General features: G+C 37.1%; 1 protein-coding gene across 30 annotated transcripts in view; it reads right to left on the reverse strand.

The window, feature by feature from the left end:
* Window positions 1–27590, reverse strand: part of SDCCAG8 (SHH signaling and ciliogenesis regulator SDCCAG8) — a 243024-nt gene that overhangs the window by 143025 nt on the left and 72409 nt on the right. For all 30 annotated transcript variants that reach the window (XM_055582141.1, XM_055582140.1, XM_055582139.1 and 27 more), the window contains exons 11-12: window positions 16787–16921; window positions 13820–13936 (exon numbers count right to left, since the gene is read on the reverse strand). In XM_055582141.1, coding sequence (XP_055438116.1) covers window positions 13820–13936; window positions 16787–16921 — 252 coding nt within the window. The remainder of the gene's footprint in view (window positions 1–13819; window positions 13937–16786; window positions 16922–27590) is intronic.

Below are 27590 nucleotides of genomic sequence, written 5' to 3' on the forward strand. Positions count from 1 at the left end.
CATTTGTTGAAAACCTGTATTTCATCCATTGAATTTTCTTATTATCCATGTTGAAAACTGACTGACTATTGTGTAAAATATTTTTGAACCCTCTCCCACCACAGTAAGCTACTCTTCCACTCAGCCCTCATCTCATCACATTTAATGGTCTCACCAGACTATAAGAGTTGTGTGAATAATAAATACATTTTGTTTCTCAATTCAACCCCAGTGCCTATTTGTTAGTGACACCTAATAGGTTACCAGTAACTAATAGTTAAATAAATAGATTCATTAAAATGAGGCATTCACTCTTGGCTCACTCACAGCCTAATCATTTATGAAATGAAGGGGCCAGACTAAGTCATTGATTCTCAGTGCCCATCAAACTATTGCCCTTTATCATCTGATGTCCTCCCTTTGACCCTTCATATGTAGCCACTGAAACAAGGGAGACAAAAGATAAAAATTACCTTCATGAATTTTATTGCTATGTGGTTAGAAAGCATGCTCTGAAAAATGCCAAGCTATATGAACTTACTCTCAACAATCAGCAATAGTTGAGGGAAATGGGGGTGGAGAAGAAGAACTACAGCAGTTACAGTTTTAAAAAATCCATGATTATGGATCCCTCCTGAAAATACTGATGGAATATAATGGTGGATCTGTGGTCATGTTGGCTCCTTCTGAGTTATAATTGAATGTGAAACTAAGTAGAGGTAAGTAAGTAGAGGTGAAAGCCCAGTTATTCTTAGTATGACTTTAGAATGCCTTGTAAAATCTTCCTCATTTTCTCTTCCTACTTTGTTTTTCTTTTCCTCTTTTCTTCTTGTTTTTATAACTGGAACAACTCAAGGTTTCTTTGTTCTCTCCTGGCTGATGAGGTAAGTCAAAGATATCCTAAATTCAGCATTTAGAGACTTCAGGCTCTGCTCAAGAAAACCCTGCTTATCAGTAAGTCATATGTCTTATATTACATATTAGTGATAAATATATATATATAAGACACATACACTCGTACATATACATGTATGTACCTATACATACACACACACAAAGATATATATTTATAGATTTTTAATACATAAGTAGATATTTGATCCATCCATTTACCTTAACTCCCCTTTTAAATCAAAACATATCTGGCTCTTGATATATAAACCCTTAAACAGCTTCAATTACTATGCACATAGTGGACTTTCCAGTACTCTGGAAAATCCCATGGACGGAGGAGCCTGGTGGGCTGCAGTCCATGAGGTCGCGAAGAGTCGGATACGACTGAGCGACTTCACTTTCACTTTTCTCGCATTGGAGAAGGAAATGGCAACCCACTCCAGTGTTCTTGCCTGGAGAATCCCAGGGACGGGGGAGCCTGGTGGGCTGCTGTCTATGGAGTCATACAGAGTCGGACACGACTGGAGCGACTTAGCAGCAGCAGCAGCAGCAGTGGACTTTCACTTATTTAGGGAAGAAATACTGACTCAGCCCTATTTTTCTGTGATAAACTTAAGTGTAGAGATAAGTTGAAAATGATAGCCTAAAGTTTCTAATTCAAATTAGGATATGACAGTTACCTCTCAGTATGAGATTACCACATTAAGTAAGTCAGACAGAGAAAGATAAATATTACACCATTTAAACACGGAATTTAAAAACATGATACAAATGAACTTATTTACAAAACAGATTCGCGGATATAGAAACCAAATTTATGATTACCAAAGGGGAAAGGTGAGTGTGTGCTCAGTGGTTTAGTTGTATCTGACTCTTTGCGACCCTTTGGACTGTAGCCCGCCAAGCTTCTCTGTCCATGGGATTTTTCAGGTAAGAATAGTTCAGTGGGTTGCATTTCTTCCTCCAGGGATCTTCCCAACCCAGGGATCGAACCCACGTCTCTTACATCTCCTGCATTGCAAGTAGATTCTTTACCTGCTAAGCCATCAGGGAAGCCCCAACAGGAAATGGGATAGGGATAAATTTGGCATTTTGAATAAAAATGTACATACATAGAAAACAGATAACCAACAAAAATCTTTTGTGACGCATAGGAAACTATACACAATATCTTGTATAATAACCTATAATGGAAAGACTCTATATGTATCTATATATAGATATAACTGAATCACTTTGCTAGGCGCCTGAAACTAACACAACATTGTAAATCAACTAATTTCAATCATTTTTTTAAAATGGGTATATTCAGATTTCTGTGCAGAAAATTCTGAGCAAGCGAAAGAAGGGCCCAAAAGAAAACGTAGGACTTACAATGATGGGACAACCTTTCATGTCAAGCAATTCAGTAAGTCTTTCTCCTCCATCTTCTTAAGATTTCCCTAAAAGTTTTTACATCCCTATCTTCCTTGGTTGCCACTCTCTCTAAGATAGGAGCATTTCCTTGCATTTTATGGGGACCTGTCAACCACAACTTGACTCATGATTTCTGAAGCCAGGTTAATGCTATTACCTGCATGTTTTCTTACCACAGGATGGGGGACGTGGGTGGAGTGTCAGGGGGAAGAAGAAAGCAAGAGAGAGAGGATGAGTATGAATGAATATCAGAACTTCAGTTGTGAGTGGAGAGAGTCTTACAGAAAAGAATTTTCTATTTCCCACAGGGAATGCCAAAAATTCCCAGGGAAGTATAAAGCAGGCTAGAAATTAGGACACTTCTGTTTTCTTGTCTTTTCCCTAAAATCTGAATGTCAGTGTAAGTGATCCACTTAAATACAGATCTTAACGACAAAAAAAAGGTTAAATTACCTTGACCATCTCTTAAGAATAGCAACATGAAGATCTAAACACCTTGCAATGTATTAATAGTCATGAGCACCCTGCAGTTAATTACATTTAGGATCTCTGTCTAGGGCAGTCTCTCAGGCTGGACTCCAATAAGGGTCAGGGATATGTGAATTCTCTAACAGAATTAAAAATCTGTTCTCGTTCTGATGATTAAAAAATCAAAGTACAAAAAATATCATATTCTACGTCATCTAGATCCAGTATTACCATAGCATTTCATTCCAGGGCTCTGTTTACAAGACAGCACCAAGGAAAAACTGAAACTTAAAGCATCAACTATTAATGCCACGTCTCAAGGAGTTACCAATTTATTCCTGAGGATCAGGGGTTCACATAGATACAAAACCCTGGCTGAGAGTATTTAATTCTGCGGGCTTCCTGAAGAGTGACCTCTCCGCCAAAATACTGTTGAGAAGTTTGCTATTGACTAAAATCTTTCCTCTAGAACTTCATTCTTAATTCAGAGTAGATCTTTAATTCTTATTGCAGGTTAACTGATGTCTATCTCGTAACTTAATTCAACTATGTAAAGGCTAGACACTTTATTGCTCTAGCATTCATCATAATGAAAAGAATATAATCTAAGGCCGATAATAGTAAAAGTTCTTTCTTATTGTAACAGAAATGTCATTTTTATAAATCAAGAGAATGGCAAGTTTGGAATAACACTGCACGTAATTTTATTGATTTTATTAATACTTAATTCATAATTAAGAATAGAATAAATATATTTATGTTTCTGGAAACATGGGCATTCAAGTCATAAAGAAAATTTAACTTTCACTTAGCCAAGCTTCTTACTTTACTGGGAAAGAAAACGAGGCTCTCAGAGGTTTGCTCAGGAAGTTAGCTGAAAAGTCAAATCAAGAACTCAATCAAGTCTTTGGACTCACACTCCATAGTTAAAATAATACACTGTACACTCTGTGTTTCGCCTTCCATTATCAGTCGTGGAAATGTTCTACAAATCATTAAGGTAACGGTCAGTTCTCTTATTTCTAGACAACTCATCCTACTCAAGTCTAACACTTTATTTTTTAATCAGCATGTGGGCTCTAGTTCCCTGACCAGGGATGGAACCCAGGCCACCAGCATTGGGAGCATAGAGTCTTAGCCATTGAACCACCAGGGACGTCCCCTAACACTTAAATAAAATGTCATTTTGTTGTATGTCATCTGAAGTTTGAAAATCTTAAAATTGTCTCATTATATAGAAAACCCTGAAAAAGAAATGAAAAACTTAAATATTCACAAAATAAAATATGACTTCTGTGCCTGGTGGTAGGACATGCAGAATGTTGTAAGTAGGCAATTACACTGGGATTCTGAGACTGATAGAAGCCTTTTTTCTATGGGCAATCTTTTATAACAGGGACATGGCACTTGAAATACTGAAGTCAGTGATACAAGCATGCTATGGAATCAAAAGATACATGCTGCTGCTGCTGCTAAGTCACGTCAGTCGTGTCCGACTCTGTGCAACCCCATAGACTGCAGCCCACCAGGCTCCCCCGTCCCTGGGATTCTCCAGGCAAGAACACTGAGGTGGGTTGCCATTGCCTTCTCCAATGCATGAAAGTGAAAAGTGAAAGTGAAGTCGCTCAGTCGTGTCCGACTCTTAGTGACCCCATCGTCTGCATCCTACCAGGCTCCTCCATCCATGGGATTTTCCAGGCAAGAGTACTGCAGTGGGTTGCCATTGCCTTCTCTGCAAAAAATACATACATTCCTTGAATACTTCCTCCTTCCCCTATAGGCCCATCTCCATTTCTTTGTTCAATCTGCCTTCTTCCAACCTACATGCCTTCATCTCCCACCCATGGTGGGCAACATCCTTACCATCCTTCAACTCTGTCCTCTCTCCTTCTCCTAAATCCACATACGCTTTTGCGGCTTGCTAATGACAGTCACTATGGTCTTTGAAATATACTTATTTGGAAACCTATCTTATTGATACATACTCCCCTTTTTAAGAACAGAAGTTCACTGCTATATAGGGAGCTCAGCTTGGTGCTCTTGGTGGTGACCTAGAGGGGTGGGGTGAGAGAGTAGGAGGAAGGGGATATATGCATAGAGCTGGTTCACTTCCTTGTGCAGCAGAAACTAACATAACATTGTAATGCTGCTGCTGCTGCTGCTAAGTCACTTCAGTCATGTCCGACTCTGTGCAACCCCATAGACTGCAGCCCACCAGGCTCCCCCATCCCTGGGATTCTCCAGGCAAGAACACTGAGGTGGGTTGCCATTTCCTTCTCCAATGCATGAAAGGAAAAGTGAAAGTGAAGTCGCTCAGTCATGTCCGACTCTGTGCGACCTCATGGATTGCAGCCTACCAGGCTCCTCCGTCCATGGGATTTTCCAGGTGAGAGTACTGGAGTGGGGTGCCATTGTAATGCTACTACACACCAAAAAACAACAAAAAAGAACAGAAGGTTATTCTAGGTCAGGATAGTACATGCAATATATGGTTGTTGAATTAAAGAAACAAGTGAAGTCTAGGGTAAAAGGATTCTAAATATATAACAGCATCTGTTCTCTTCAAAATATGACGTATCACTTTCTTTTGAAAGCACTGGGTTGACCAGAAAGTTCATTCGGGTTTTGAACCCAAATGAACTTTCTGGCCAATCTAATCCATGTAAATGACCCCAGTAAAGTGATCTATGAAGAGAAGGCAGCAACACATAAATAGCTTAAGATACTGTTAAGTGAAAAAAGTAAAAATCAAAATTATATCTAGGCTGTATTTACTACTTGAAAATAATATATATGCATATGGACAAAAAGTAGAAAGTAAAACAGAAAAATGAAAACAATTTGCTCTACTGGGTGATGGAATCATTGGCTTCTGTGAATGTGCTTCTGTTTATACAATAAATATTGTTTTTAAATGTATACATATGTAGTAATTAGTAATATTTATACTGGACATTGGTACTAATATTTCTGGACTATAAATAAAGCAGCTGTAGCTGTCCTATGTCTAATATCATCCAGTTTGCCGGCCCCACATGCAAATGTATTCAAAGAGTTGCCGCACCTGGTAGTCACCAGAATTTCTGATTTTGTAGCTAGAGAAGATAATCTGTAAGGTTAGAAGGTTGGGTCAACTTTTAAAGTCAAAATAAGTATGCCCCAAATTTTTAAGGACCAAAATATGTATCATTCACTGAAACTGAATTACAGCAAAAATTACATTTCTTTAGAATCAATAGTTTGATGAATCTTATGACTTCTTTAAACACAAAAATGTTTTTTGACTTCTCTTTACAGTTTTATATTCCTTTCCGGAGGTAAGCATTTATCTAAATGTTTATCCCATAACACAGATTATTTCTAAAAGGGCTTGTTTTGTTTCTTATTTGTACCATTAGTGCTAAATAGCCCTGAATTGTTACTTTCATATACATTGTTTCTGCTTACACATTTGATTTTTTTAAAGATGTATTATTAGGATGAATAGCATTATCATCTTTCCTAGAAAATCAAATGACTTTTTTGACCATATGAATTTCTATAGTGTTTTTATGAATGAAATATACATATATTGCCACCTAAAACCACTGCCCAAATCATTATTAAAGTTATTCATGCTAAATGCCCCAAGGACCTGCAACTTGATATTCTTCCCTGGATTGGTGTTGAACTGTTTCTTTGTTCAAAAAAATCAAACTTACTTTTTTTTACTGCTAATTTTCTAATCTTATGAATGTAATTATGATTTTAAATGAAGAAATTAACTTTATATGGTATTTCAGAAAAATAACAAATTGGTAATATTTTATTAAATGGAGATATTTTAAATTATTTACATAACCCTATTTGTCCCATTCAAGCATCCCACGGCACAAGAACAAAAGAAGCTGATTTATTAGACATACGCCAGGGTGAAAATTTTTTTCAGAATTCTTGGTTGGGCTGTGATAAGAACACAAATTTATCTAAGTATATTGAACAATGCTTTAGGGCATACTTAGGGAAGATGCTATTTAAAAAAAAAAAAGCTTTATTGCATCACACACATGGAACCAGATTCTCCTCTCATGGGCTGTAGCCAGCATGAAGTTCACACTACATTAATTTGCACTTGTCGATATGCTACTTTACAAGTATTTTTTAGGCATGTTCAAATGTGTACTCTGGCTCTTAAACTAGAATATAAACCCCCTAAGGGCAGGACCTGGGTCTTCCAGCTATCACCCCACAGTGTCTAGTGTAGCTGGTGTGGGCAGGCCAAGCCCTCTGGAATGGCTACAGTCTAAGTGAGGAGCAGGGAGAGGAATGCGCTAAACCTCCATCAGTGAGAGGGTGTGAAGAACACTGGAGAGCAACTCTGTCATCACCAGGACCAAGTGATTACATGCACGAACGGCGTGCCCAAGTGGCCCCTCCCAGTCATTTTTCAGAGCTAGAAGTGAGGCTGCAGGTGGTAGGTGGATAGTCTCTGAAGCCTAGCTCTCAGAAGCCATCCATTATCTCAGTATATTCCCCAAAAGCCCCCTGAAGAGAGTATATAGCATTACAGACACATAAGAGAGAACAGAGCCGAACAGGATTTTATTTTAATCTGTAAGTGCTAAATTATGAATGATAGTTAAAGTGTTAGTCACTCAGTCATGTCTGACCCTTTACAACCCCAGGAACTGTAGCCCCTCAGGTTCCTCTGTCCATGGAATTCTCCAGGCAAGAATACTGGAGTGGGTTGCCATTTCCTTCTCCAGGGGATCTTCATCACCCAGGGAATCAAACCTGGGTCTCCTGCATTGCAGGCAGATTCTTTACCATCTGAGCCACTAAGGAAGCCCTAAATTATAGAAAAGACAATTATTAATACCCCTAGTAGCCACGTTAATACAGACAATGAAATGTTCCTAGGATGTTTCCAGAATCAAATAAAAGACAATGGGCCTCAGAGATCCATTAGCGGCTGTTTAAAGCTAAAAGTTTCATGATCTGTTACAGCAATCTATTTCAATCTTCTTGCTGTCAGAAAATTCTTATTTTGGGCTACTGTAATTTCCAGTTGCTGTGATTAAATCTCTTTGTTCTTATTCTTTCCTTACTAAAGATCAAGAACAAGTTTTAACTTTCTCCTTGAAATTATGTCAAGTCCTTAAAGACAAGTGAAGCAATGTTTCAGTCTTCTCTAAGTAGAAAGGTACAATTCTTCAACTTTCCTCTATTGCTGTTATTTCTCAGGTCTTAAGTAGGTAGTACTTTAGGACATGTAGGGCTTCCTCTCTACACAAAGCCATACAAAACAGATGTACTACTCCCAACAATCTAATTGATTCAATTGAACTTACAACTCTTGTGTTGACACAGTCTACATCTTTTTAATGTCAGCATTAAAGTGTGGAGTCACGCTGCTGTAGATATGAGCAAACCTCAAATCCTTTTTTTGCCCTAATTTTCTAGTAAGAATTTGCAGATTTCTTTCTTTTGTATATGTGCTTTACCCTTAAATATTTTCTTTGATTACCCCATTCAGGTAATTTTGAACTTCAACACTTCCTATGCAATATTAGCCACAACTCCAGAGTTCTAACTTACACCATACTGATAAGAACGTCTTATCTTTGACAGAAATTAAATTAACCTAAACATTCTGTACTATTATTATAAAACAATTTATGTATTTATATTTGTACTCCCATCCAAGCCATTAAGTCACATGACTCTAATCAGACAATAACACAATGACCAGTCATATACCTATCTGCTGATGCCACTAGATGACTAAGAGATCAGGCATCAGGCACATTTCCTATACTGTGAAATACTCTAAAGCTGTTACGTTATACTTCAAGATTGGTGAGTCTTCAGTCTCAAAGCTCCACATTCTAGAGGGCAGGGGAAACAAAAGTTTTATCTTTATCCTCAGGGCAGGGGTTGGCAAGCATTTTCAGTAAAGGCTCAGAGAGCAAGTATTTCAGTGTGGTGGGCTATGCCACAGCTTCTCAACTCTGCCTTGTGGAAGGAAAGCAGCCCTAGACAGTACATTAACAAGCGAGGGTCACCATGCTCTATGACAACTTGATTTGTAACAACTGCCTGCAGGTCAGAGCTGCCTGTGGGCTGTAGTTTGCCAGCCCTCTTCTACAGCCACAGAGCACCTGTGCATAAACATACGCTCATATCTCTGTAAGTAGGCATGTATATACATGCATTAGCACGGTGGTCCCCAACCTTTTTGGCACCATGGACAGTTTTGTGGAAGACGAATTTTAAATTTATTTTTTATGTTTTAATTGGAGGAAAATTGCTTTACAGTGTTGTGCTGGTGGCAGACGGTTTTTCCACGGAAGGAAGTGGTGGGGCGATGGTTCCGGAGATAATGCAACCAATAGGGAGTGACAGATGAAGCTTCCCACACTTGCCCACTGCTCACCTCTTGCTGTGTGGCCAGTTCCCGACAGGCCTTGGACCACTGCCGGTCCCAGGGATTGGGGACCCCTGCATTAGCACACCAAATCTCTGTCTGCTTAGCCCCATAGCTAAGGTGGCTTCATGGGCATGTGATCAGCGTGCTCATATAGGGACCTGTGTTTAGAAGGGCTCTGAACTTGCAGTTTAGTGCTCTGTGGTCAACGTCTTAAAATTCTTCTTAATGATTTTATGTTGGAATCTGGGTTTTATCAGTGAAGTCTGATGGCACCAATGGAAGCCCCACTCACATCTGTGGTCTTGTCTCTCCACTGCCTCATGGCTTGGACACTTGTTCCCTTTCAGTTTCCTCTTCCTGGCCCCTGCCTTGGGACCATGCTGCCCTCCACCCTGGATGGGACCAAGTCACAACAGTGTTAGGGGGAGGAACATGTTCTGCTGGGCTTCGCTGGTGGCTGAGAATCCACCTGTAATGCAGGAAACCCGGTTTCGATCCCTGGGTCAGGAAGATCCCCTGGAGGAGGGCATGGCAATCCACTCCAGCATTCTTGCCTGGAGAATCCCATGGACTGAGGAACCTGGCGGGCTACAGTCCATAGTGTCGCAAAGAGTTGGACACAACTGAAGCAACTGAGCATGCAGGCATGCACCCGAGTTCTGCTATTATCCTTTACATCTGGTGGGAGCCTGGATCTGAGCCTGAGAAAGGCTGGGTTGAGTATGTACATCCCTGACATCTGAGGGTAGGACATGGAGTTGATGATCCCTGCTCCTGCCTGACTGCACTACAGCACACTCAGTGGACTCAGTGTGGAGCCTCTGCCCACCCTGATCCCAGCACGTGGAGGCTGCCCAGCTGACCCACCCTGGGATGAAGACTGACTGTCCCTCTTCCCCACTGGGGCATGGTATACAGGTTTTTTGGCTGTTGGCATGGGAAACCTGGAAACTATGGACCCATCTGTATACCCAGTCATGGGGCACCTATGGGGGTCTGCAGTCCCCACCATGAGTATCCCACGCTGGAGGGGGTCCAGCACTAAACAGCAAATAAATGACATGCAGGAGGAGGGGGGAAGAGGGAAAGGACAGAAGGGGAGAGAGAAAGAGGAGAGAAGCCGACTGCAGGAGAAAGGAAAATGTTTCATAATTTATTCCCTTTAACATCACTTTTTTCCTGTTTTTAGGAACAAAGAACTTTGTATTTTCATTTTGTATTAGGCCCTGATCAAAGATTAGGGGCTGTAAAGAATCATCTCTGAGACTGATCCCCCAAAATGGAAGCTAATAAAGAAAACTTCACTTACGCATCATTCATTTCAGAGTCAGCTACCTTTCGTGCTGCCAGGGCTTCCTGCAGCCTTCCTAAATCTTAAAATGTAAGGCTCTGAAATTAATTATATATTTTAAGACTAACAGACTCCTTTCAGAATATGATGATTGGGGTTTCTGCAAGGTAGCCATTTCCTTCAGATAGTTTGCTACAGGATTAATTCATATTTCCTTTGAAGTACCTTACAAATATAAAGCACTATCAAGACATTATGCTTAAAACTTATTGATAACAACAGACAGGGAAAGGCAAAATTTTTCTAAGATTTCCCTTTATTTTCTACTAAAGAAGATAACACCGTAACATTCTAACATACAAAAACGTAACTATCTTCCTGATTCGAATAGGCTGACTCCAGTCATTGTAGAGATGGTCAGAAAAAATTGAATATGGGTTGTGCATTATAGGATATTAAAGAATTACTGCTAATATTGTTAGGTGTGATGACATAGTAGCTGTGAAAAAATTCTTCATAGATGTACACAGAAGTATGTATTATGGGTGAAATGACATAATTTTACATATTTCAAAAGCAGAAGAGAGGGAAAAAGACAGGAGAAGAAGAGAAGATGAAGAAGAAAAGGATGATAAAGATGACAAGGAAGATGAAGATGACAATGAAGACGGAGAGACAAAATGTGAAGTAGAGGGAACAGAACTGCAAAATGAGGAACCTGCATGATGGAGATGTGGGATTTCATTGTAATAGTCTCTTTATCTTCACAAATATTTTAAAATCCCCATAGTGGAGTGTGTGTATGTGTCTAACTGTTGCCTATAAAAAGTTTCTAATAAAAAATCAGGGCACAGATTTTTCGTTCTTCTACATACCAAATGTCCTTTTTTTTTTTTTTTTTTGGTGCTAGAAGCATCCTCTGAGGCTGGCAGGAGCTCTAACTGAAGAGATACAAAGGAGTTAGTTGATGGGAAGGATAATCTGCCCATCAGTTCCTGACACAATAAAAAAAGAGAACAGGAGAAAATGGGAGGAAGAGATTGTCATTGTTACTCTCCTAACCTTCCCTTCTAATTATGCCAGAGTCAAGGCTTGGGTCACAAGGAAAATGATTTTGGTGCTCGACCATTTGCCCTATTTTGTATACATCAAAAAAGCTCTTGTTCTCACCACATTCCAATCTGACAGTTTCCCACCTACTTTAAAAATGTATCAAGAGGCCAGATTAACAAAAATATAAATAAAAGGACCATATTACAAGGAACATCTTGTTTGTAAACATAGAGATAGCCTTCCTGTTATTCTGAATTGCATGATATGTAACACTTTAAACCTTAAATTGCTTTATATTATAGGTATTTCAGATATATGTTCAACAGCTCAGCTTTTAAAAGTTAAATGTAAATTTCTCTCCTGAGTACAGATGGTGGCCAAGCAAAGTAGCTCTTCACTCCTAAAGACAGAAGGTCAGGTCATGGCTGAAAGACCAAAGAAGAATCGCTGCTTTGCTACTCCAGGTCATCCATGGAAGGAGACACCACTACTTTCTTGTTTTGCAACTGTCTGTTCAATTCAGAATAGTTACACAGAGTACCTATAAGATTTCCTCAAATTCTGTCCAAGAAAAAAATAGTATGCACATCACATTACAAACATCTTGGAAAACTATTAGGAGATTTTATTCCTAACTCTGACATCCTAAAAAGGCATACCTCTATCTAAAAATAACATTGAAATCATTATAAAAACTGTTCATGGTTCACTATTTAGCAAGTAATATTTACAAATGAAAACTGCTCCTTTTAAAAATCCTGCAGAATTTAGCCTCCACATCATTAGTAGTTAATTAAAATGAGACAGAGTGAGAAAAGACAAATATTACAAATACTTCTGCATGTGTTATTCATTTATAAGAGATATTATAATCTTATTGCTCCTATAGTATTTTTTCTCTGTAGAACATTAAAATGCAATTTTTAAATAGCTTGGAGACTCTACCTTATTTCAGTTAGTCTAAAATGTTATGCTAGCAGATGCTACAGAATAACAGGAAAGGTATATAATAATGCTAGGGAGCATGACAATATGATACCTTTTTTTAAAAGCTATGATACATCGGAAAAGGAAAGTTCCATGTTGGTTGGTAATACTAGACCTTCAGTTTCTGATATAAAGGATTTTTAATTCCACTATCAGGCACGCCCCCAACTGGATAGAATAAAATAGTGTCATTATTTGAACATAATGAAAGGTACATTATTTGTTAATAATGAAAATTCTTCTGAAAATTTAAAACTCATTATAACACTATGAATGTCATGGTGCAAAAGCAGAATTTGATTTTGGCTGTTTGGATTTTATTTCAGTACCAGGAATTTCAGCCACCACTTGAAAAACTTTTTGTACTAAATTTAATTATCACTTTCATTTTCAATACTTTTCCCAATTGTCTTTGCATTATTTGCATAGAGAGCCGATTGGGTTGAAAAGCAAATATGTTGGAAAATTTGGTAAAAAATGTTGAACTAGAATATATTTCAAAAAATTTACTTTGGGCTACCCCCTTTTAAACCATAGTGATTTCTTTAAAATAATGACAATGAGAATTCAGTCTTATTTTAATTGAATAGAGTTATCAACCTGCTTTCACTGAATATAAAGAATGAAAGCTTTCAGTGTTCTGTCACACAAAACTAAGAAAATCAGAAGTCAGTATATTTGGAACTGCCTCGCTAAAAACTTCATCCATGTTGTCAATTAAAATTGAAGTATCTACATGATCGCAACAAAGATATAATGTAAAACATCTGTTCAAACTTAAATTGAAATAAGTAACATTTTTTCCCCAACATTTCCAGTTTTACTGTATTTAGGTTTCCTGAACAAACGTATTCATGATAGTCTTAGTTAAAACTGGTTCCACTCTGCCAACAATCAATTTGATTGACATGTTTACATATCAACTCATCTCATCTCACAAATTTTAAACTTTTTCACTTAAAATTGGATTCAAGTTGGCATTTTTCAAGAACTTTACATATATTTTAGGTTCAAAATGTGCATTAGAACTTTTTTTTTTTTACTTTTTTAAGTAATAGATACATATATCCAAATGTATATTTATGACCTGTCACATTGGAATTTCATATGCATGCAGTTGTATTCTCACAACTTCATGTGAAAGGTGATAATTTTAGGCAACTGTATATGAAATTCTTTTAATAGTATAAATTGGATCATTCCATTAATTAGAAAGAATATAATAGAAATAAATGACAGGAATAAAATCACAAAAATTTCAGAAAAAAACCATTAGTTATGTCTTTAATTGCTGCAGGTACTACATTTGTATCAAATCTTACCTGATCTTTAATGTCAAGATCCCTTTTAGTTTTTGTTCTGTACTCTCTGTGCTCCTTTTCGGCCTCATCCTTCTCCATTTTGGTTTTATTCAATTGATAGCGCATTTCTTCACACACCTGTTAGATTACAAAAACTAGATCAATAGCTACTGGAATCTACTAGGCAATGCCTGCAATCAGATCTTTTGGTGCCCCCTAGAGGTCATATGAATAAATACAACAGAAGTTTTCTAAGAATGGCATTTTCTATTTGCATATTCAATATATTGCCAAGATGTGGAGGCAATACCAGATATTATTGAGTCTTGCAATTTCAAATTACAGATAAAGCAAAGCATAACCAGGGAACTCTAGTAATATACACAAGAATTGTTCATGTAAAATAAGAGCTTCAATTGCATATTATCATCTAAAATGCACTATCATCTCACTTTTAAATAGGTAAACTTATTAATTAAAATATTAAGCTATGTTATTATTCATTCAAATTGTCATGGTTAAAGATACACTCTATATTAAAAACTTACCTTGAAACTCTTTATCAGTTAGGCTTTTATTTAAGGAGATTAATAAAGGAATTCTTCTCTCTGTTAATAGACTATATTATTAATATTTAGGTATAGAGTAGAACCCAGCTAGTATTTACTGTAGGCTTTGTAGATAATGTCAGTCTTACCATGCAGAATACTATGTATTTAAGTTAAGAAAATTAAAAATCATAGACTGCAACTAAGTCCACTCTGCTTTTAAAATAACTATGGTGTTTAACATAAAAGGAAAATATACATGTAAGTGAAATTATTTTAATACAGTATTAAATAATAAACACAAGTAGATATAAAAATTATATATCATCCTTTACATATTCTTTCAATCCAGGGCATCTCCGTACAGATAAATACATTTGGAAAATGCAACTAGCAGACAAATCTAAATAAAGAAGTTACAAACTTCTGAGACAACTGAGAACTTGTAGGGAGATCAAATAATACATGTCTGCTAAGTCAGTTTCTAAGTTAAAAATATGAGATTTTAAAAATTAGGTATCATCCAATGACTATTTCCACCTGAAACTTTTTAATTTTGGTAGGTCTCCAAAGTGATTATTAGAATTTTAGAAATTAGTTTCATCATTATTGAAGTTTTAGAATCTTGTAAAATCTATATGCATTTCCTACGTTCAAATAAAAAATACCTTAAGACTAAACTAGTCTGTGTTTGAAAATTACAGTGACAGGATAGAAGAAAAACTAAGTTTCTCCCCAGTGACCCTCAAAAAGTTTTTTAAAAATGAATAAAATTACTAAAAACTGTATTTGAAATTCAGATATCTTCAATATGTGACAGTTGGTCCTTTCAATTTCAAAAATATTAGTAATGCACAAAAAATTATTAGTCAAAGCTAAGTAAAATTTAAAAACTAAGAACTACAGAAAAACATGAGAGGAGCCCACAAATTTCAATCTATTTGATTTACATATAAGAATACAATTTAAAAATCCAAATTACAATACCAACACGTAACAACTACAGAGCCACGGTGCTTAAAACTCAATATCAGTACAAAATTATCATATACAATAACTATCTAAGCATTAAGTCCTATTTAAAATAATTGTATCCCTTAAGTTTATTTTTAAAGTTTTCCTGCCTCACTAATTTCAGTTTAAAATGCATTTGTTAAATTTATTTGTGACACTTAAGTTTCATCTAAAATAAATCAACAAATTAAATTTAACTAGGATTATATTATCCCAGTGTTGGAAGCAATCACAAGGCACTCCCCTGATGTTTGAGTCCTTTTGAACAGTTCTAAAGACAGAGTAATCACTCTTTACTGTCCATATTTCAACAGAAAGTTCTCTCCTTATGATGAACTAAAAATCCTCATGTAGCTCTCACCTATTATCCAGGTCAACCATTTCTATCCCTCTGCACCAATTCCCTTACTTCTACCCCCTACTTCCACACAAACACATCAATCATACTGGCAAATATGATATTTTAAGCTTCTGCATGAACTAGCTGGGATTTTAGAAAGCAAATGAAGAACTATATAAACTCAAGGGAAAAAAATAAAAATTAGGCTTCCTTTTCTAATATATATTAAAGATAATTCAAATTACTGAGTTACAAAGCAATAATGGCATTAAAAATGTGTCAAAATTTGGGAAAATATGTTGAGAAATAAAATACAATATGAAATGAGTATGCATTTTAACAAAATTATCTGGTATGTATTGATGAAACACAAATTGATTTAATTTATTACATCATGCATATCCCTATTGAGTTATTTTGTCTTAAACCAATGATTACTGAAGTCTACATAGACCTCTAGTGTTTCTTAAACATGTACCTTAGCCACTTATGACCATTAAACATTTCAGCTCCTGGTTCGCAAGCTTGTGGATGCCCATAGCGCAGACATTGTGATAGCACAGTGTAAAGTATAAATTTAAGGGCCAATAGAATAAGAAGTTGTAGTATTAGAATCTTGATTTTAAAGAACAGGTCTGAAAGGAATGAGAGGTGGAGAATTTTTTTATGTTAAGCACACCTTTATGTTGTAAATAAATGTATGTCTTTTAGTATTATTGAGAAGACCAAACTTATACCATCTCTGGGGAAAAAATTACCCCTAATTGACTAATTTAGAAATACAAGTTTTATCAAATATTTAATAATTAAAGTAATAAAATTTGCCTATTTACAAGTTTGTCTAAACAACTTAACCCTTAAATTCTTTGAGGACATTGTGTCTAATCCATCTTCGTATTTGTAAAACCTAGCAAAGGGCCTGATGATAATAAATAAATGCTTGCTGATGACCATTATGTGGATCTTTACTATCTCGAAACAAAAAAAATTTTTCTACTCCAGACTTCTTTCTGAGATTTACAGACTAGGAAAATATTTTCAAAGAAAACATTTACATAATTAGTAAACTAAAATCTTTCTTTGTACCTTTGTGACATCCATTTCCCGGGAAGCAAGCTGGTTTTGAATTTCCTCGAGTTGATGAACAGCTGAAATCTTCTCTCTTGTAACCTTTTCCACCTCAGCCTCCAGTTGGGCAATATTCTGAGATAGGGTCAACATCTATAACAAGAAATAAAAGTCCTAAATGATAATGTCATTTGACAAAATAAATATTTAAAACATCTTGAGTTAACAGAGTCTCAGCATGGCCACTGGACTCTCTAAGTCATTTCTCTGTGGATGGGGTATCTCCATGACTCTGCATTCTCAATTCATCAATCTCCCTTGACTATCACCTCATAATAATTACTTTTTTCCCCTAAACTTTTAAGATTTATTCTCTTAGCAACTTTCAAGTATACAATGCAGTACTGTTAATTAGAGTCCCCATGTTTTTTATTTTTAAAAGATATGTATGTACGTATTTATTTATTTGGCTGCCCCAGGTCTTAGTTGCCGCATGCTGAATCTTTGGTTGCAGCATGTGGCATCTATTTACCGGATCAGGGATGGAACCCTGGCCTCCTGTATGGGGAACACCAGAGTCTTAGCCACTGGATCACCAGGGAAGCCCCACCATGCTTTTTAAATATTAAAAATAGAATTGATGAGCAGACAGTTTTTGAGAAACTTCCATATGTTACACTAAGTCCCTAATACCAGAGTTTATGAATTTCTAAGCACTTCAGAAAAACATGTCTAATATCTGAAAAATTCAATAAGAATATACAATAGTATTTTTTAAAAACACTAAGTATTTTAGTAATTTTGTATTAAGGCAGACACAAGAATAAAGGTGCTGAATTTATCCTCCATGTTAAACTATATTTAAAATTTTACTGATATATTCTTTATCAACTAAAATTATTTACATGCATAGTGCTTAAGACATCACATTTTTGCTGTCTGTTTCCTCATTAGACTAGAAGTTCCTCAAGAGCATATTCCTTAAGAGGCATATGATTAATGTTTGATGAATTTGAATCATTAGAATAAATGGCTTTTCTGAGGGACTCTATGATAGCAGGTGCTTAGTTTTTCTTCTAAGGGTTAGAAATGCTTTCCAGACCTTAGATTTAACCTTCATAGTTTTCAGTTTGCAATTACATTTTAACTTCTGCTCCGGTGAGGCAAATTTTTCTAGGCAATTAGTTTCTCATTTGTATAGCACTTTTAAAGTGATGAAGAAATGCTACCTTGCCCCCAGATCAAAACACAGCTATTCATTTTTAATCAGCCAAAACAAAAACTGATAACAAATTTGACATAATATTTAAAATCTACCACTGTACACTAACATGGGTGTGAATTCAGTTTTACAACAGAAATCAGTAACTAAAGTTTGTAATAAAAATCAAGATTGCCTTTGGCAACTAACTCAAATTGAAAATACCAAAATAATGAGCCCAGGTAGCAATTTTCTAATTTAGACAGTAGAGGTATTATTTAACTTGTCTAGGGATTGTGAGAATTGTACATTTATCATCAAGAAATTGGCCACATACCTAAATTGCATGTAAAATTTCTTTTATTAATACCAAGCTATGGACTATCATTATGCAGATTATACTCTGAAACAAAAATTAAAGGTCAAAAGAAGTTAACTGTAACAAATCAAAAATACTAACTAAATTTCCTTTATTTAAAAATTCAAGTGCATGAGTAAGCATATTATGAATATGTAATTATAGCTTTCCTGGAACCTTACAATAACAACAAACTTTAATTACCAGCTACTAAAAAATTCATGTATTATTTATGTGAATCTTATGGCAAATGTATTAACATTGTGTGGCTTTTTTGAAGTAAATGTGCAGATATTTATTTTGCTAATGGTAAATTCCGAGTCAGTTGCTATAGCATGTGACAAATCGTGCACTTTCCATATGATTCCCTCCCTCTGCCACCCATCACTTGTTTCCTCTACCCACTACCTGTCTGCTCCCTTCTGTCACCCACTTCTCGGAGCCTCCCCTCCTATTGACACACCTTCTTTTTCCCCATGCCCACCATCTGGAAGTCAACATTACACTGCAGGAACTTCTCCATCCACATCTGTTGCAGAGGCAGAAGTAACACAGACAGCTGCAACACTGTTGGAGGGCCAGGGTGTTGACATCAGGTAAGTCCTTTAAACTTTGACAGGGGCAAGCAACAGACAAGGACACCCAGGATGGGAGAGCTTGATAGAAATTTCTACAATGAAGCAGTCCCGGGTGTATTGAACATAGTATAAAATGGCATTCCTCATAAAAAAAGGTACAAGAATTAGGGATTCTAGCAATGGGCTATTATCTAGAAACCAACTGAGAAAATTCACACACCACAGGGGGCATTCAATAAATAGAAGATTGAAGAACTGATTGAACTAACAAACTTAGTGTCTTAGTGCAACCAAAGACCATTACTGATGCCAACAGGCAAACTCACAGCAAGAACTGTTCATGGAGGAATGATTCAAAATCTGTCTAGGTGGAAGGCATCTGCTCTTCTAGAGCTTTGCATATAAATGAAAATTTTAAAGCAGCAGGAAGAAAGGGAAGAAGAAAAATAATAAAAAGAGAGAAAGAATATACAAGTCTCAGAAGCAAGCCCACCACAAGGAAAGCAGGGACACTTACTCCAACACTAACCATGAGAACTTAAAATGTTGTGATTGTTGAGACTTCCTACTAAAGTAACTTCTGGTGCTAGGCAGTGTGATAATATTCTTTTTTAATCCCCTTGGAAAAGGAATGTATTGGATTAACTTTCTGTTGAAAAAAATGAAAACTAAGAATTTTCCCAAATTCATTTAAGCTAATAAATAAAAAAATAAAGCTGGACTTTATAATAAAATGTGTCAGCTTTTACTAACACAAAGGTCCAAGAAAGCTACCCAATAGAGCTAACTCTTTCACTAGAGAAGGATAATAGCCACAAACTTAAAATTTTTTTAATGTCCACCCTAAGCCAGGTAGTTTCTTAGGTACTTCAAAACATTATTTTATTTAATCCTACCAATTCTTTAAGTAGATCAAATCTGTCATTTACTACTCTGAAATTTGGAGAGGTTAACTGAATCATTCAAGGTCACAAAAAGGTCAAACTGGATTCAACACTAAATCCTTTTACTTCAAAGATTCTGCCATTTCCTCCGAGAGTACTGCCTTCATTGTTAGGATCACTTTCAACTCTTTATTCATACATCTTTATTTTGGGCAGGATCTTGAGATTAAATGTCAAATAAGGCTTAATGGGGACAAAAAAAATTCAGAAATGTACTGTATTTCCGTTGCCATTTTTGTTCATAAAATAATTATCATTTTAAGAAAATTATACATAAAAGCACCTGGAATATTGCCTGGCACATTTCAGACTTCATTTCTTCTTATCAGGAATTCTCATCAACATAATTTTACATAGTAAAAGTACTCAGCAAAGCAAAAGTTGCCACTAAACAACTCAGGAAAAAAGTCTCCTAGGCATAATTAGTGGCTGATCTTTGTTCTTGATGCCATTCTTTCTCTCACACAAGCTCATCTCACAACTTTACCTTCCACACTTTACTCACATTGGTATATCTCCCCCTTATACTGCATTTCTAAATCCTGCCTGTTTTTTTTTTTTTTTTGACACTCAGTTAAAATGCCATCTTCTCCACAAAGTTTTCCATGATCTCTTGCAAACAGAAATCTGTTCTGATCCTCTGAACTCTTAGCATTTTAGTTATACCTTTCCAGGAGAGGAAAATGGCAACCCATTCTAGTGTACTTGCCTGGGAAATCCTATGGACAGAGAAGCCTGGAGGGCTACTCTGTCCATAGGGTCACAAAGAGTTGGACACAACTGAGCAGGCATGCACGCATGCCTTTCCAATGGCCTGGGGCCTTCTTTCTTCCACTTGTATTCCCCTTGTATTCATTCAATAAATACATATTGAGCACATTTTATGTGGGAGGAATGTGCCAAGCAATTAGGATGTTAACAAACCATACATGCAGGGGAATCATAGTAAATTAGGGGAAATAATTCAATAAGATTTTGCAATAAATTGAGTTATAGAAGCCTATAGGAGGGTCTCCCAAAAATTCATCATTGGGAGACTATGAGAAGATATGGTGTCAAGAACTCTAAACCATCAGTCAGAGAGGCTGGAGGAAGAGTCCTCTAGGCAATGGTGGGTGAGGGGTACAGGGATGGAAGAGGAGGGGCAAGGCCCTGCAAAATCCTGAAATGAAAAATTGGTATGGCAGACTGGCAAGTTTGCACATTTGAGAAAGTGCAAGTAGGTCATAATGGTGGTAATGTAAGAAAGAAAAGAGAAGGGAGATGAGACTGAAGAAACAAAGAGAGGAGGAAAAATGTACAATCTTTATGTTACAGTGAAAAAGCTTAAAAAGATGCCACAAAAAAAGAAAACTACAGGCCAATATCATTGATGAACATAGATGCAAAAATCTTTAACAAAATTCTAACAAACAGAATCCAACAACATATTAAAAAGATCATACATCATGACCATGCTTTATCCCATGGATACAAGGATTCTTTAATATCCACAAATCGATCAATGTGATACACCACATTAACAAATTGGAAGATTAAAACCATATGATTATCTCAATAGATGCAGAGAAAGCCTTTGACAAAATTCAACATCCATTTATGATAAAAACCCTCCAGAAAGCAGCCACAGAGGGAACATACCTCAACATAACAAAAGCCATATATGATAAACCACAGCAAACAGTATCCTCGATGGTGAAAAATTGAAAGCATTTCCCCTAAAATCAGGAACAGGACAAGGGTGCCCACTCTCACCACTGCTATTCAACATAGTTTTGGAAGTTTTAGCCACAGCAATCAGAGAAGAAAAAGAAATAAAAGGAATCCAGATTGGAAAATAAGAAATAAAACTCTCACTGTTTGCAGATGACATGATCCTCTACATAGAAAACCCTAAAGACTCCACCAGAAAATTACTAGAGCTAATCAGTGAATATTGTAAAGTTGCAGGATATAAAATTAACACATAGAAATCCCTTGCATTCCTACACACTAACAATGAGAAAACAGAAAGAGAAATTAAGGAAACAATTCCATTCATCATTGCAATAAAAAGAATAAAATACTTAGGAATAAATATACCTAAAGAAACAAAAGACCTATATATAGAAAACTATAAAACACTGATAAAAGAAATCAATGATGACACAAATAGATGGAGAAATATACCATGTTCATGGATTGGAAGAATCAATATAGTGAAAATGAGTATACTACCCAAAGCAATCTATAGATTCAATGCAATCCCTATCAAGCTACTAACGGTATTTTTCAGAGAACTAGAACAAATAATTTCCCAATTTGTATGGAAATATAAAAAAAAACCTCGAATAGCCAAAGCAATCTCGAGAAAGAAGAATGGAACTGGAGGAATCAACCCGCTGACTTCAGGCTATTCTACAAAGCTACAGTCATCAAGGCAGTATGGTTCTGGCACAAAGACAGAAATATAGATCAATGGAACAAAATAGAAAGCCCAGAGATAAATCCACACACCTATGGACACCTTATCTTTGACAAAGGAGGCAAGAATATACAATGGAGAAAAGACAATCTCTTTAACAAGTGGTGCTGGGAAAACTGGTCAACGACCTGTAAAGAATGAAACTAGAATACTTTCTAACACCATACAGAAAAATAAACTCAAAATGGATTAAAGATCTAAATGTAAGACCAGAAACTATAAAACTCCTAGAGGAAAACATAGGCAAAACACTCTCTGACATACATCACAGCAGGATCCTCTATGACCCATCTCCCAGAGTAGTGGAAATAAAAGCAAAAATAAACAAATGGGACCTAATTAAACTTAAAAGCTTTTGCACAATGAAGGAAACTATAAGCAAGATGAAAAGACAGCCTTCAAAATGGGAGAAAATAATAGCAAACGAAGCAACTGACAAAGAATTAATCTAAAAAATATACAAGCAGCTCTTGCAGCTCAATTCCAGAAAAATAAATGACCCAACCAAAATATGGGCCAAAGAACTAAACAGAAATTTCTCCAAAGAAGACACACACATGGCCAACAAACACATGAAAAGATGCTCAACACCACTCATTATCAGAGAAATGCAAATCAAAACCACAATGAGGTACCATCTCACGCCAGTCAGAATGGCTGCTATCAAAAAGTCTACAAACAATAAATACTGGAGAGGGTGTGGAGAAAAGGGAATCCTCTTACACTATTGGTGGGAATGCAAACTAGTACAGCCACTATGGAGAACAGTGTGGAAATTCCTTTAAAAAATGTAAATAGAACTGCCATACGACCCAGCAATCCCACTGATGGGCATACACACCGAGGAAACCGAACTGAAAGAGACATGTGTACCCCAATGTTCCTCGCAGCACTGTTTACAATAGCCAGGACATGAAAGCAATCTAGATGTCCATTGGCAGACGAATAGATAAGAAAGCTGTGGTACATATACACAATGGAATATTACTCAGCCATTAAATAGAATGTATTTGAATCAGTTCTAATGAGGTGGATGAAACTAGAGCCTATTATACAGAGTGAAGTAAGTCAGAAAGAAAAACACCAATACAGTCTACTAACGCATATATATGGAATTTAGAAAGATGGTAATGATGACCCTATATGCGAGACAACAAAAGAGACACAGAGGTAAAGAACAGTCTTTTGGACTCTGTGGGAGAAGGCGAGGTTAGCTATTCTCTCTCTCTGTGAGAGAATAGCATTAAAACATGTACATTATCATATGTGAAACAGATCTCCAGTCCAGGTTCAATGCATGCGACAGGGTGCTCAGGGCTGGTGTACTGGGATGACCCAGAGGGATAGCATGGGGAGGGAAGGGGAAGGGGGGTTCAGGATGGGGAACACATGTACACCCATGGCTGATTCATGTCAATGTATGGCAAAAACCACTACAATATTTTAAAGTAATTAGCCTCCAATTAAAATACATAAATTAATTTAAAAAAAAGAGAGAGACAGCTTAAATTTTATCCATGGGATTAAAGAGAGACATGAAAGGATTTTAAAGAAAGAGACTCACTTATTGATGGATTCATTTTAGAAAGAGCATCCTTGGATCTTTGAGTAAGAGAACAGATGAGAAGGAGGTGAGACTGGAAGCAAGGAGACCACATGGGGCTGTAGGAATCATCCAAGGGTAAGATATGGAGAGCAGTGGGATGGAGAGACAGGGCAACATTGGTAGGGGTCTGAATCTCTAGAACTGGGTAACTTAATGATGTACAGGGTGAGGGAGAAGGAGAAGACAAGGATGACAGCAAGATTTCTGAGTTGGGGAACTGGATGAATGAGCAGTAGTTCTACTATGAAAGGGAAGGTAGGAAGTGAAGCTGGTTTGGGAGCTCACTAGAGAGCTAAAGATTTAGGAATCAATACCATATATATGGGGCTTCCCAGGTGGCTCAGTGGTAAAAGAATCCATCTGCCAATACAGGAGAGACAGGTTCAAGCCTCGGGTCAGGAAGATCCCCTGGAGAAGGAAATGGCAACCCACTCCAGTATTCATGCTTGGAAAAATCTTATGAACAGAGGCGCCTGGTGGACTACAGTCCATGGGGTTGCAAAGAGTTGGACATGACTGAGCATGCACTCATGCACAATGTATATGAAATTAAAGCCACAGTAGTGCTACAGTACAGTAACGAAGATCCAGCACAACCAAAATAGTAAGTAAATAAATTAAAAAAAAAATTTTAAGCCACAGTAGTACTAGAGACACCTAAGTCTAAAGCTCTCTGCTAAACTCTAGAACCTCTTATCAAGGTGCTTTCTGGATGTGTCTCTTTCATTACCTCAAAGGCACCTTAAACTCAGACTAACCTAAAAGGCACACATCATTTTCTCAAATCAAGAACACTGATTCAAAGAAATCAAAGAAAGAGAAACTTTTAAAGAGAATAAGAATGAAAAAATATTCATGAAAAATAGCATTATGAGGTCTCCAGTGAACATAGCAATGGTAATTTCATTGACTATGGGCACAGAAGCTGAAATGCAGTGGGCTGTTGAGTGGTGAGAAAAAGGCAATGCATGCTCAATCGTGTCCTACTCTTTGCATCCCCCTGAACTGTAGTCCACCAGGATCCTCTGTTCATGGGATTTTCCAGGCAAGAATACTGGAGTGGGTTGCCATTTCCTACTCCAGGAGATCTTCCTGACCCAGGGATCAAACCTGCATGTCCTGTGTCTCCTGCACTGGCAGGTGGGTTCTTTACCACTAAGCCATAGAGGAAGCCCCCAAAAGACAATATGTATGGACAAATCTTTCAAGAAATTTGACTATTAAAGGAAAGAGTAAGGAGGGATATGGAATTAGTAAGGTGCTTTCCAGCCTTGGCTGCACACTGGAATCACCTGGACAATTTTTTAAAATACTGACACCTGGATCCTACCCTCAGCTATTCTCCCATAATTCATTTGGGATTCAGCCTGGGTGAATGAGAGTTTTGGAACCTCTACGTAGCGAAGATTGAGAATGACTGGATTAGAAGAAAGAGACTATTTTCCTGATGATAAGGAAAAGGCTATAGTGAAGTAAAGGCTGAAGATTCAGAAGAGAGTGGGGAACAAATGGAAACAGGTCCCTGAGGTGGTTAAGGGGCATGGGATCCAGAGCAAGAGGAAAGGATGAAGTCACTCCCATCTGACAGGGTTGCAGTGCAGGTAAAATTTTACTTTAGGCAGAAGTGAGGGGAAAAATAAAAAGTTGAAGTGGTTACCATCTAATGGCATCAACTTTCTTTGTTAGGTAAGTAGAGGCTCTCTGCTGAGAATGAGGGGAAAGGTAGTATGGTAGAGAACCTGAGAAGAATTAAAGTGATTTGAAATAGTCCTTGAAAAATGGGTCTTAGATACCATCATTTCCCACCTGGACTACTGTAATTACTTCCCACTTGGTCTAAGAGGTTTATTCTGGTCCCCCTTCAAATCTATGGACAGATGATTTTTCTCAAATATAAATGACATCATGACACTGCCCAATTTAAAGCCATTCAATGGTTTGTTGTGTTATTCAGTTGCTAAGTCATGTCTGACACTTTGCGACTCCATGGCTGCAGCATGCCAGGTTTCCTTGTCTTTCACTATCTCCCAAAGCTTGCTCAAGCTCATGTCCATTGAGTCGGTGATGCCATCCAACCATCTCATCCTCTGTCTCCCACTTCTCCCCCTGCCCTCAATCCTTCCCAGCTTCGGAGTCTTTTCCAATGAGTCAGCTCTTTATATCAGGTGGCCAGAGTATTGGAGCTTCAGCTTTAGCATCAGCCCTTCCAATGAATATTCAGGGTTGATTTCCTTTAGGATTGACTGGTTTGATCTCCTTTCTGTCCACGGGACTCTGGAGAGTCTTCTTCAGCACCACAATTTGGAAGCATCAATTCTTTAATGGTTTACCATCACTTTTTGGATAACATTTAAAATCTTTCACATGGATTTTATGACCATTCATGATTTGGTCCCTGTATATTTCTCCAAACTCATCTTCCATTATCTGTCTCTTACTGCCTATGCTCCAGTCACCTAAACTCTCTCTAAATTCCCAAAAGGATTATGCTTTGTAGCTTCCGAGCCTTGGGAGTATTGTTTCTCTGGGTCTGAAACTTCCTCTCAACTCTTCCCCTGACCACTCCTACTCAACTGCTTTGAGTCTCACTTGTAAAATCTCATGCTTAGGAAAATCTTTCATGACTGTGCAGACTAAGTCATATTTGCCTGTTATGCATTTTCATGGTAACTCTATACTGTATCTTCATGCTTTTATCGCAGTGGTAAAAACTCATTTGTGGAAGTATGTGCTTAATGTCTACCTCTCCCACTAGTCTATAAACTCCATGGGGGGAGTGCATTGGTCCTGTGATGATGACATTCCCAGGACCTCCAGTTAGTATCTGTTGAATCCCTGAATGAACAGGAGAGAGGGGAATGTATAGGAGGACTGCTAGAAAGCACCGAAAGAACCACGGACACCAAAGACCATAAGGGTATGGTGGTGTCATCTGCAAGATGGTAGCATTTTTCTTCACCAGCTGAGATCATCAACCCAAGTCATAGAAGGTAGACAGTTAGACTGACCTTTAAGTTTTGACAGGCACAATTCTTTTAAAAAAGGATAAGAAAACAAGGGAGTTTACATTGCCTCACATACCTGTATGACTTAAAACTCACTGGGCAGAATTTGTGATTTTTCTCTTTATATAGCCTCAGGCTTACACACTGCCATGCACACAGCAGATAATCAGTAGATATTTGCTGAATAAGTTAATTTTCAAATATTGGAATATTATAAGACAGAACTTACAGTATAAGCTGTGAGGCTGCTTTGAACAAACAGAACATGTAACCACTGTTTGGGTTACTTCAAGGACCACATCTTGCTCAGTTTTGCTCTACTATAGCAATCAATGGCAATTTTAAAACTAGATTCCACTAAACTCTATATTCCAGTTTGTTACTGTTTTTCAAACACTGCCCATCTCATATTATCTGTTCCTTTTGCCTCTAATTTCCCTCTTCCACTTATTCATCATGTAATTTGTTCAGTTTAGTTCATTTCAGTCACTCAATCGTGTCTGACTCTTTGCGACCCCGTGGACTGCAGCACGCCAGGCTTCCCTGTCCATTGTGAACTCCCAGAGCTTGCTCAAATTCATGTCCATCGAGTTGGTGATGCTATCCAACCATCTCATTTTTTTGTAATTTGTAATTTGTTAGAACCTATTTTATACAAAGCATATC

Source organism: Bubalus kerabau, chromosome 5, assembly GCF_029407905.1.
Source record: "Bubalus kerabau isolate K-KA32 ecotype Philippines breed swamp buffalo chromosome 5, PCC_UOA_SB_1v2, whole genome shotgun sequence".
Classification (NCBI taxonomy): Eukaryota; Metazoa; Chordata; class Mammalia; order Artiodactyla; family Bovidae; genus Bubalus; species Bubalus kerabau.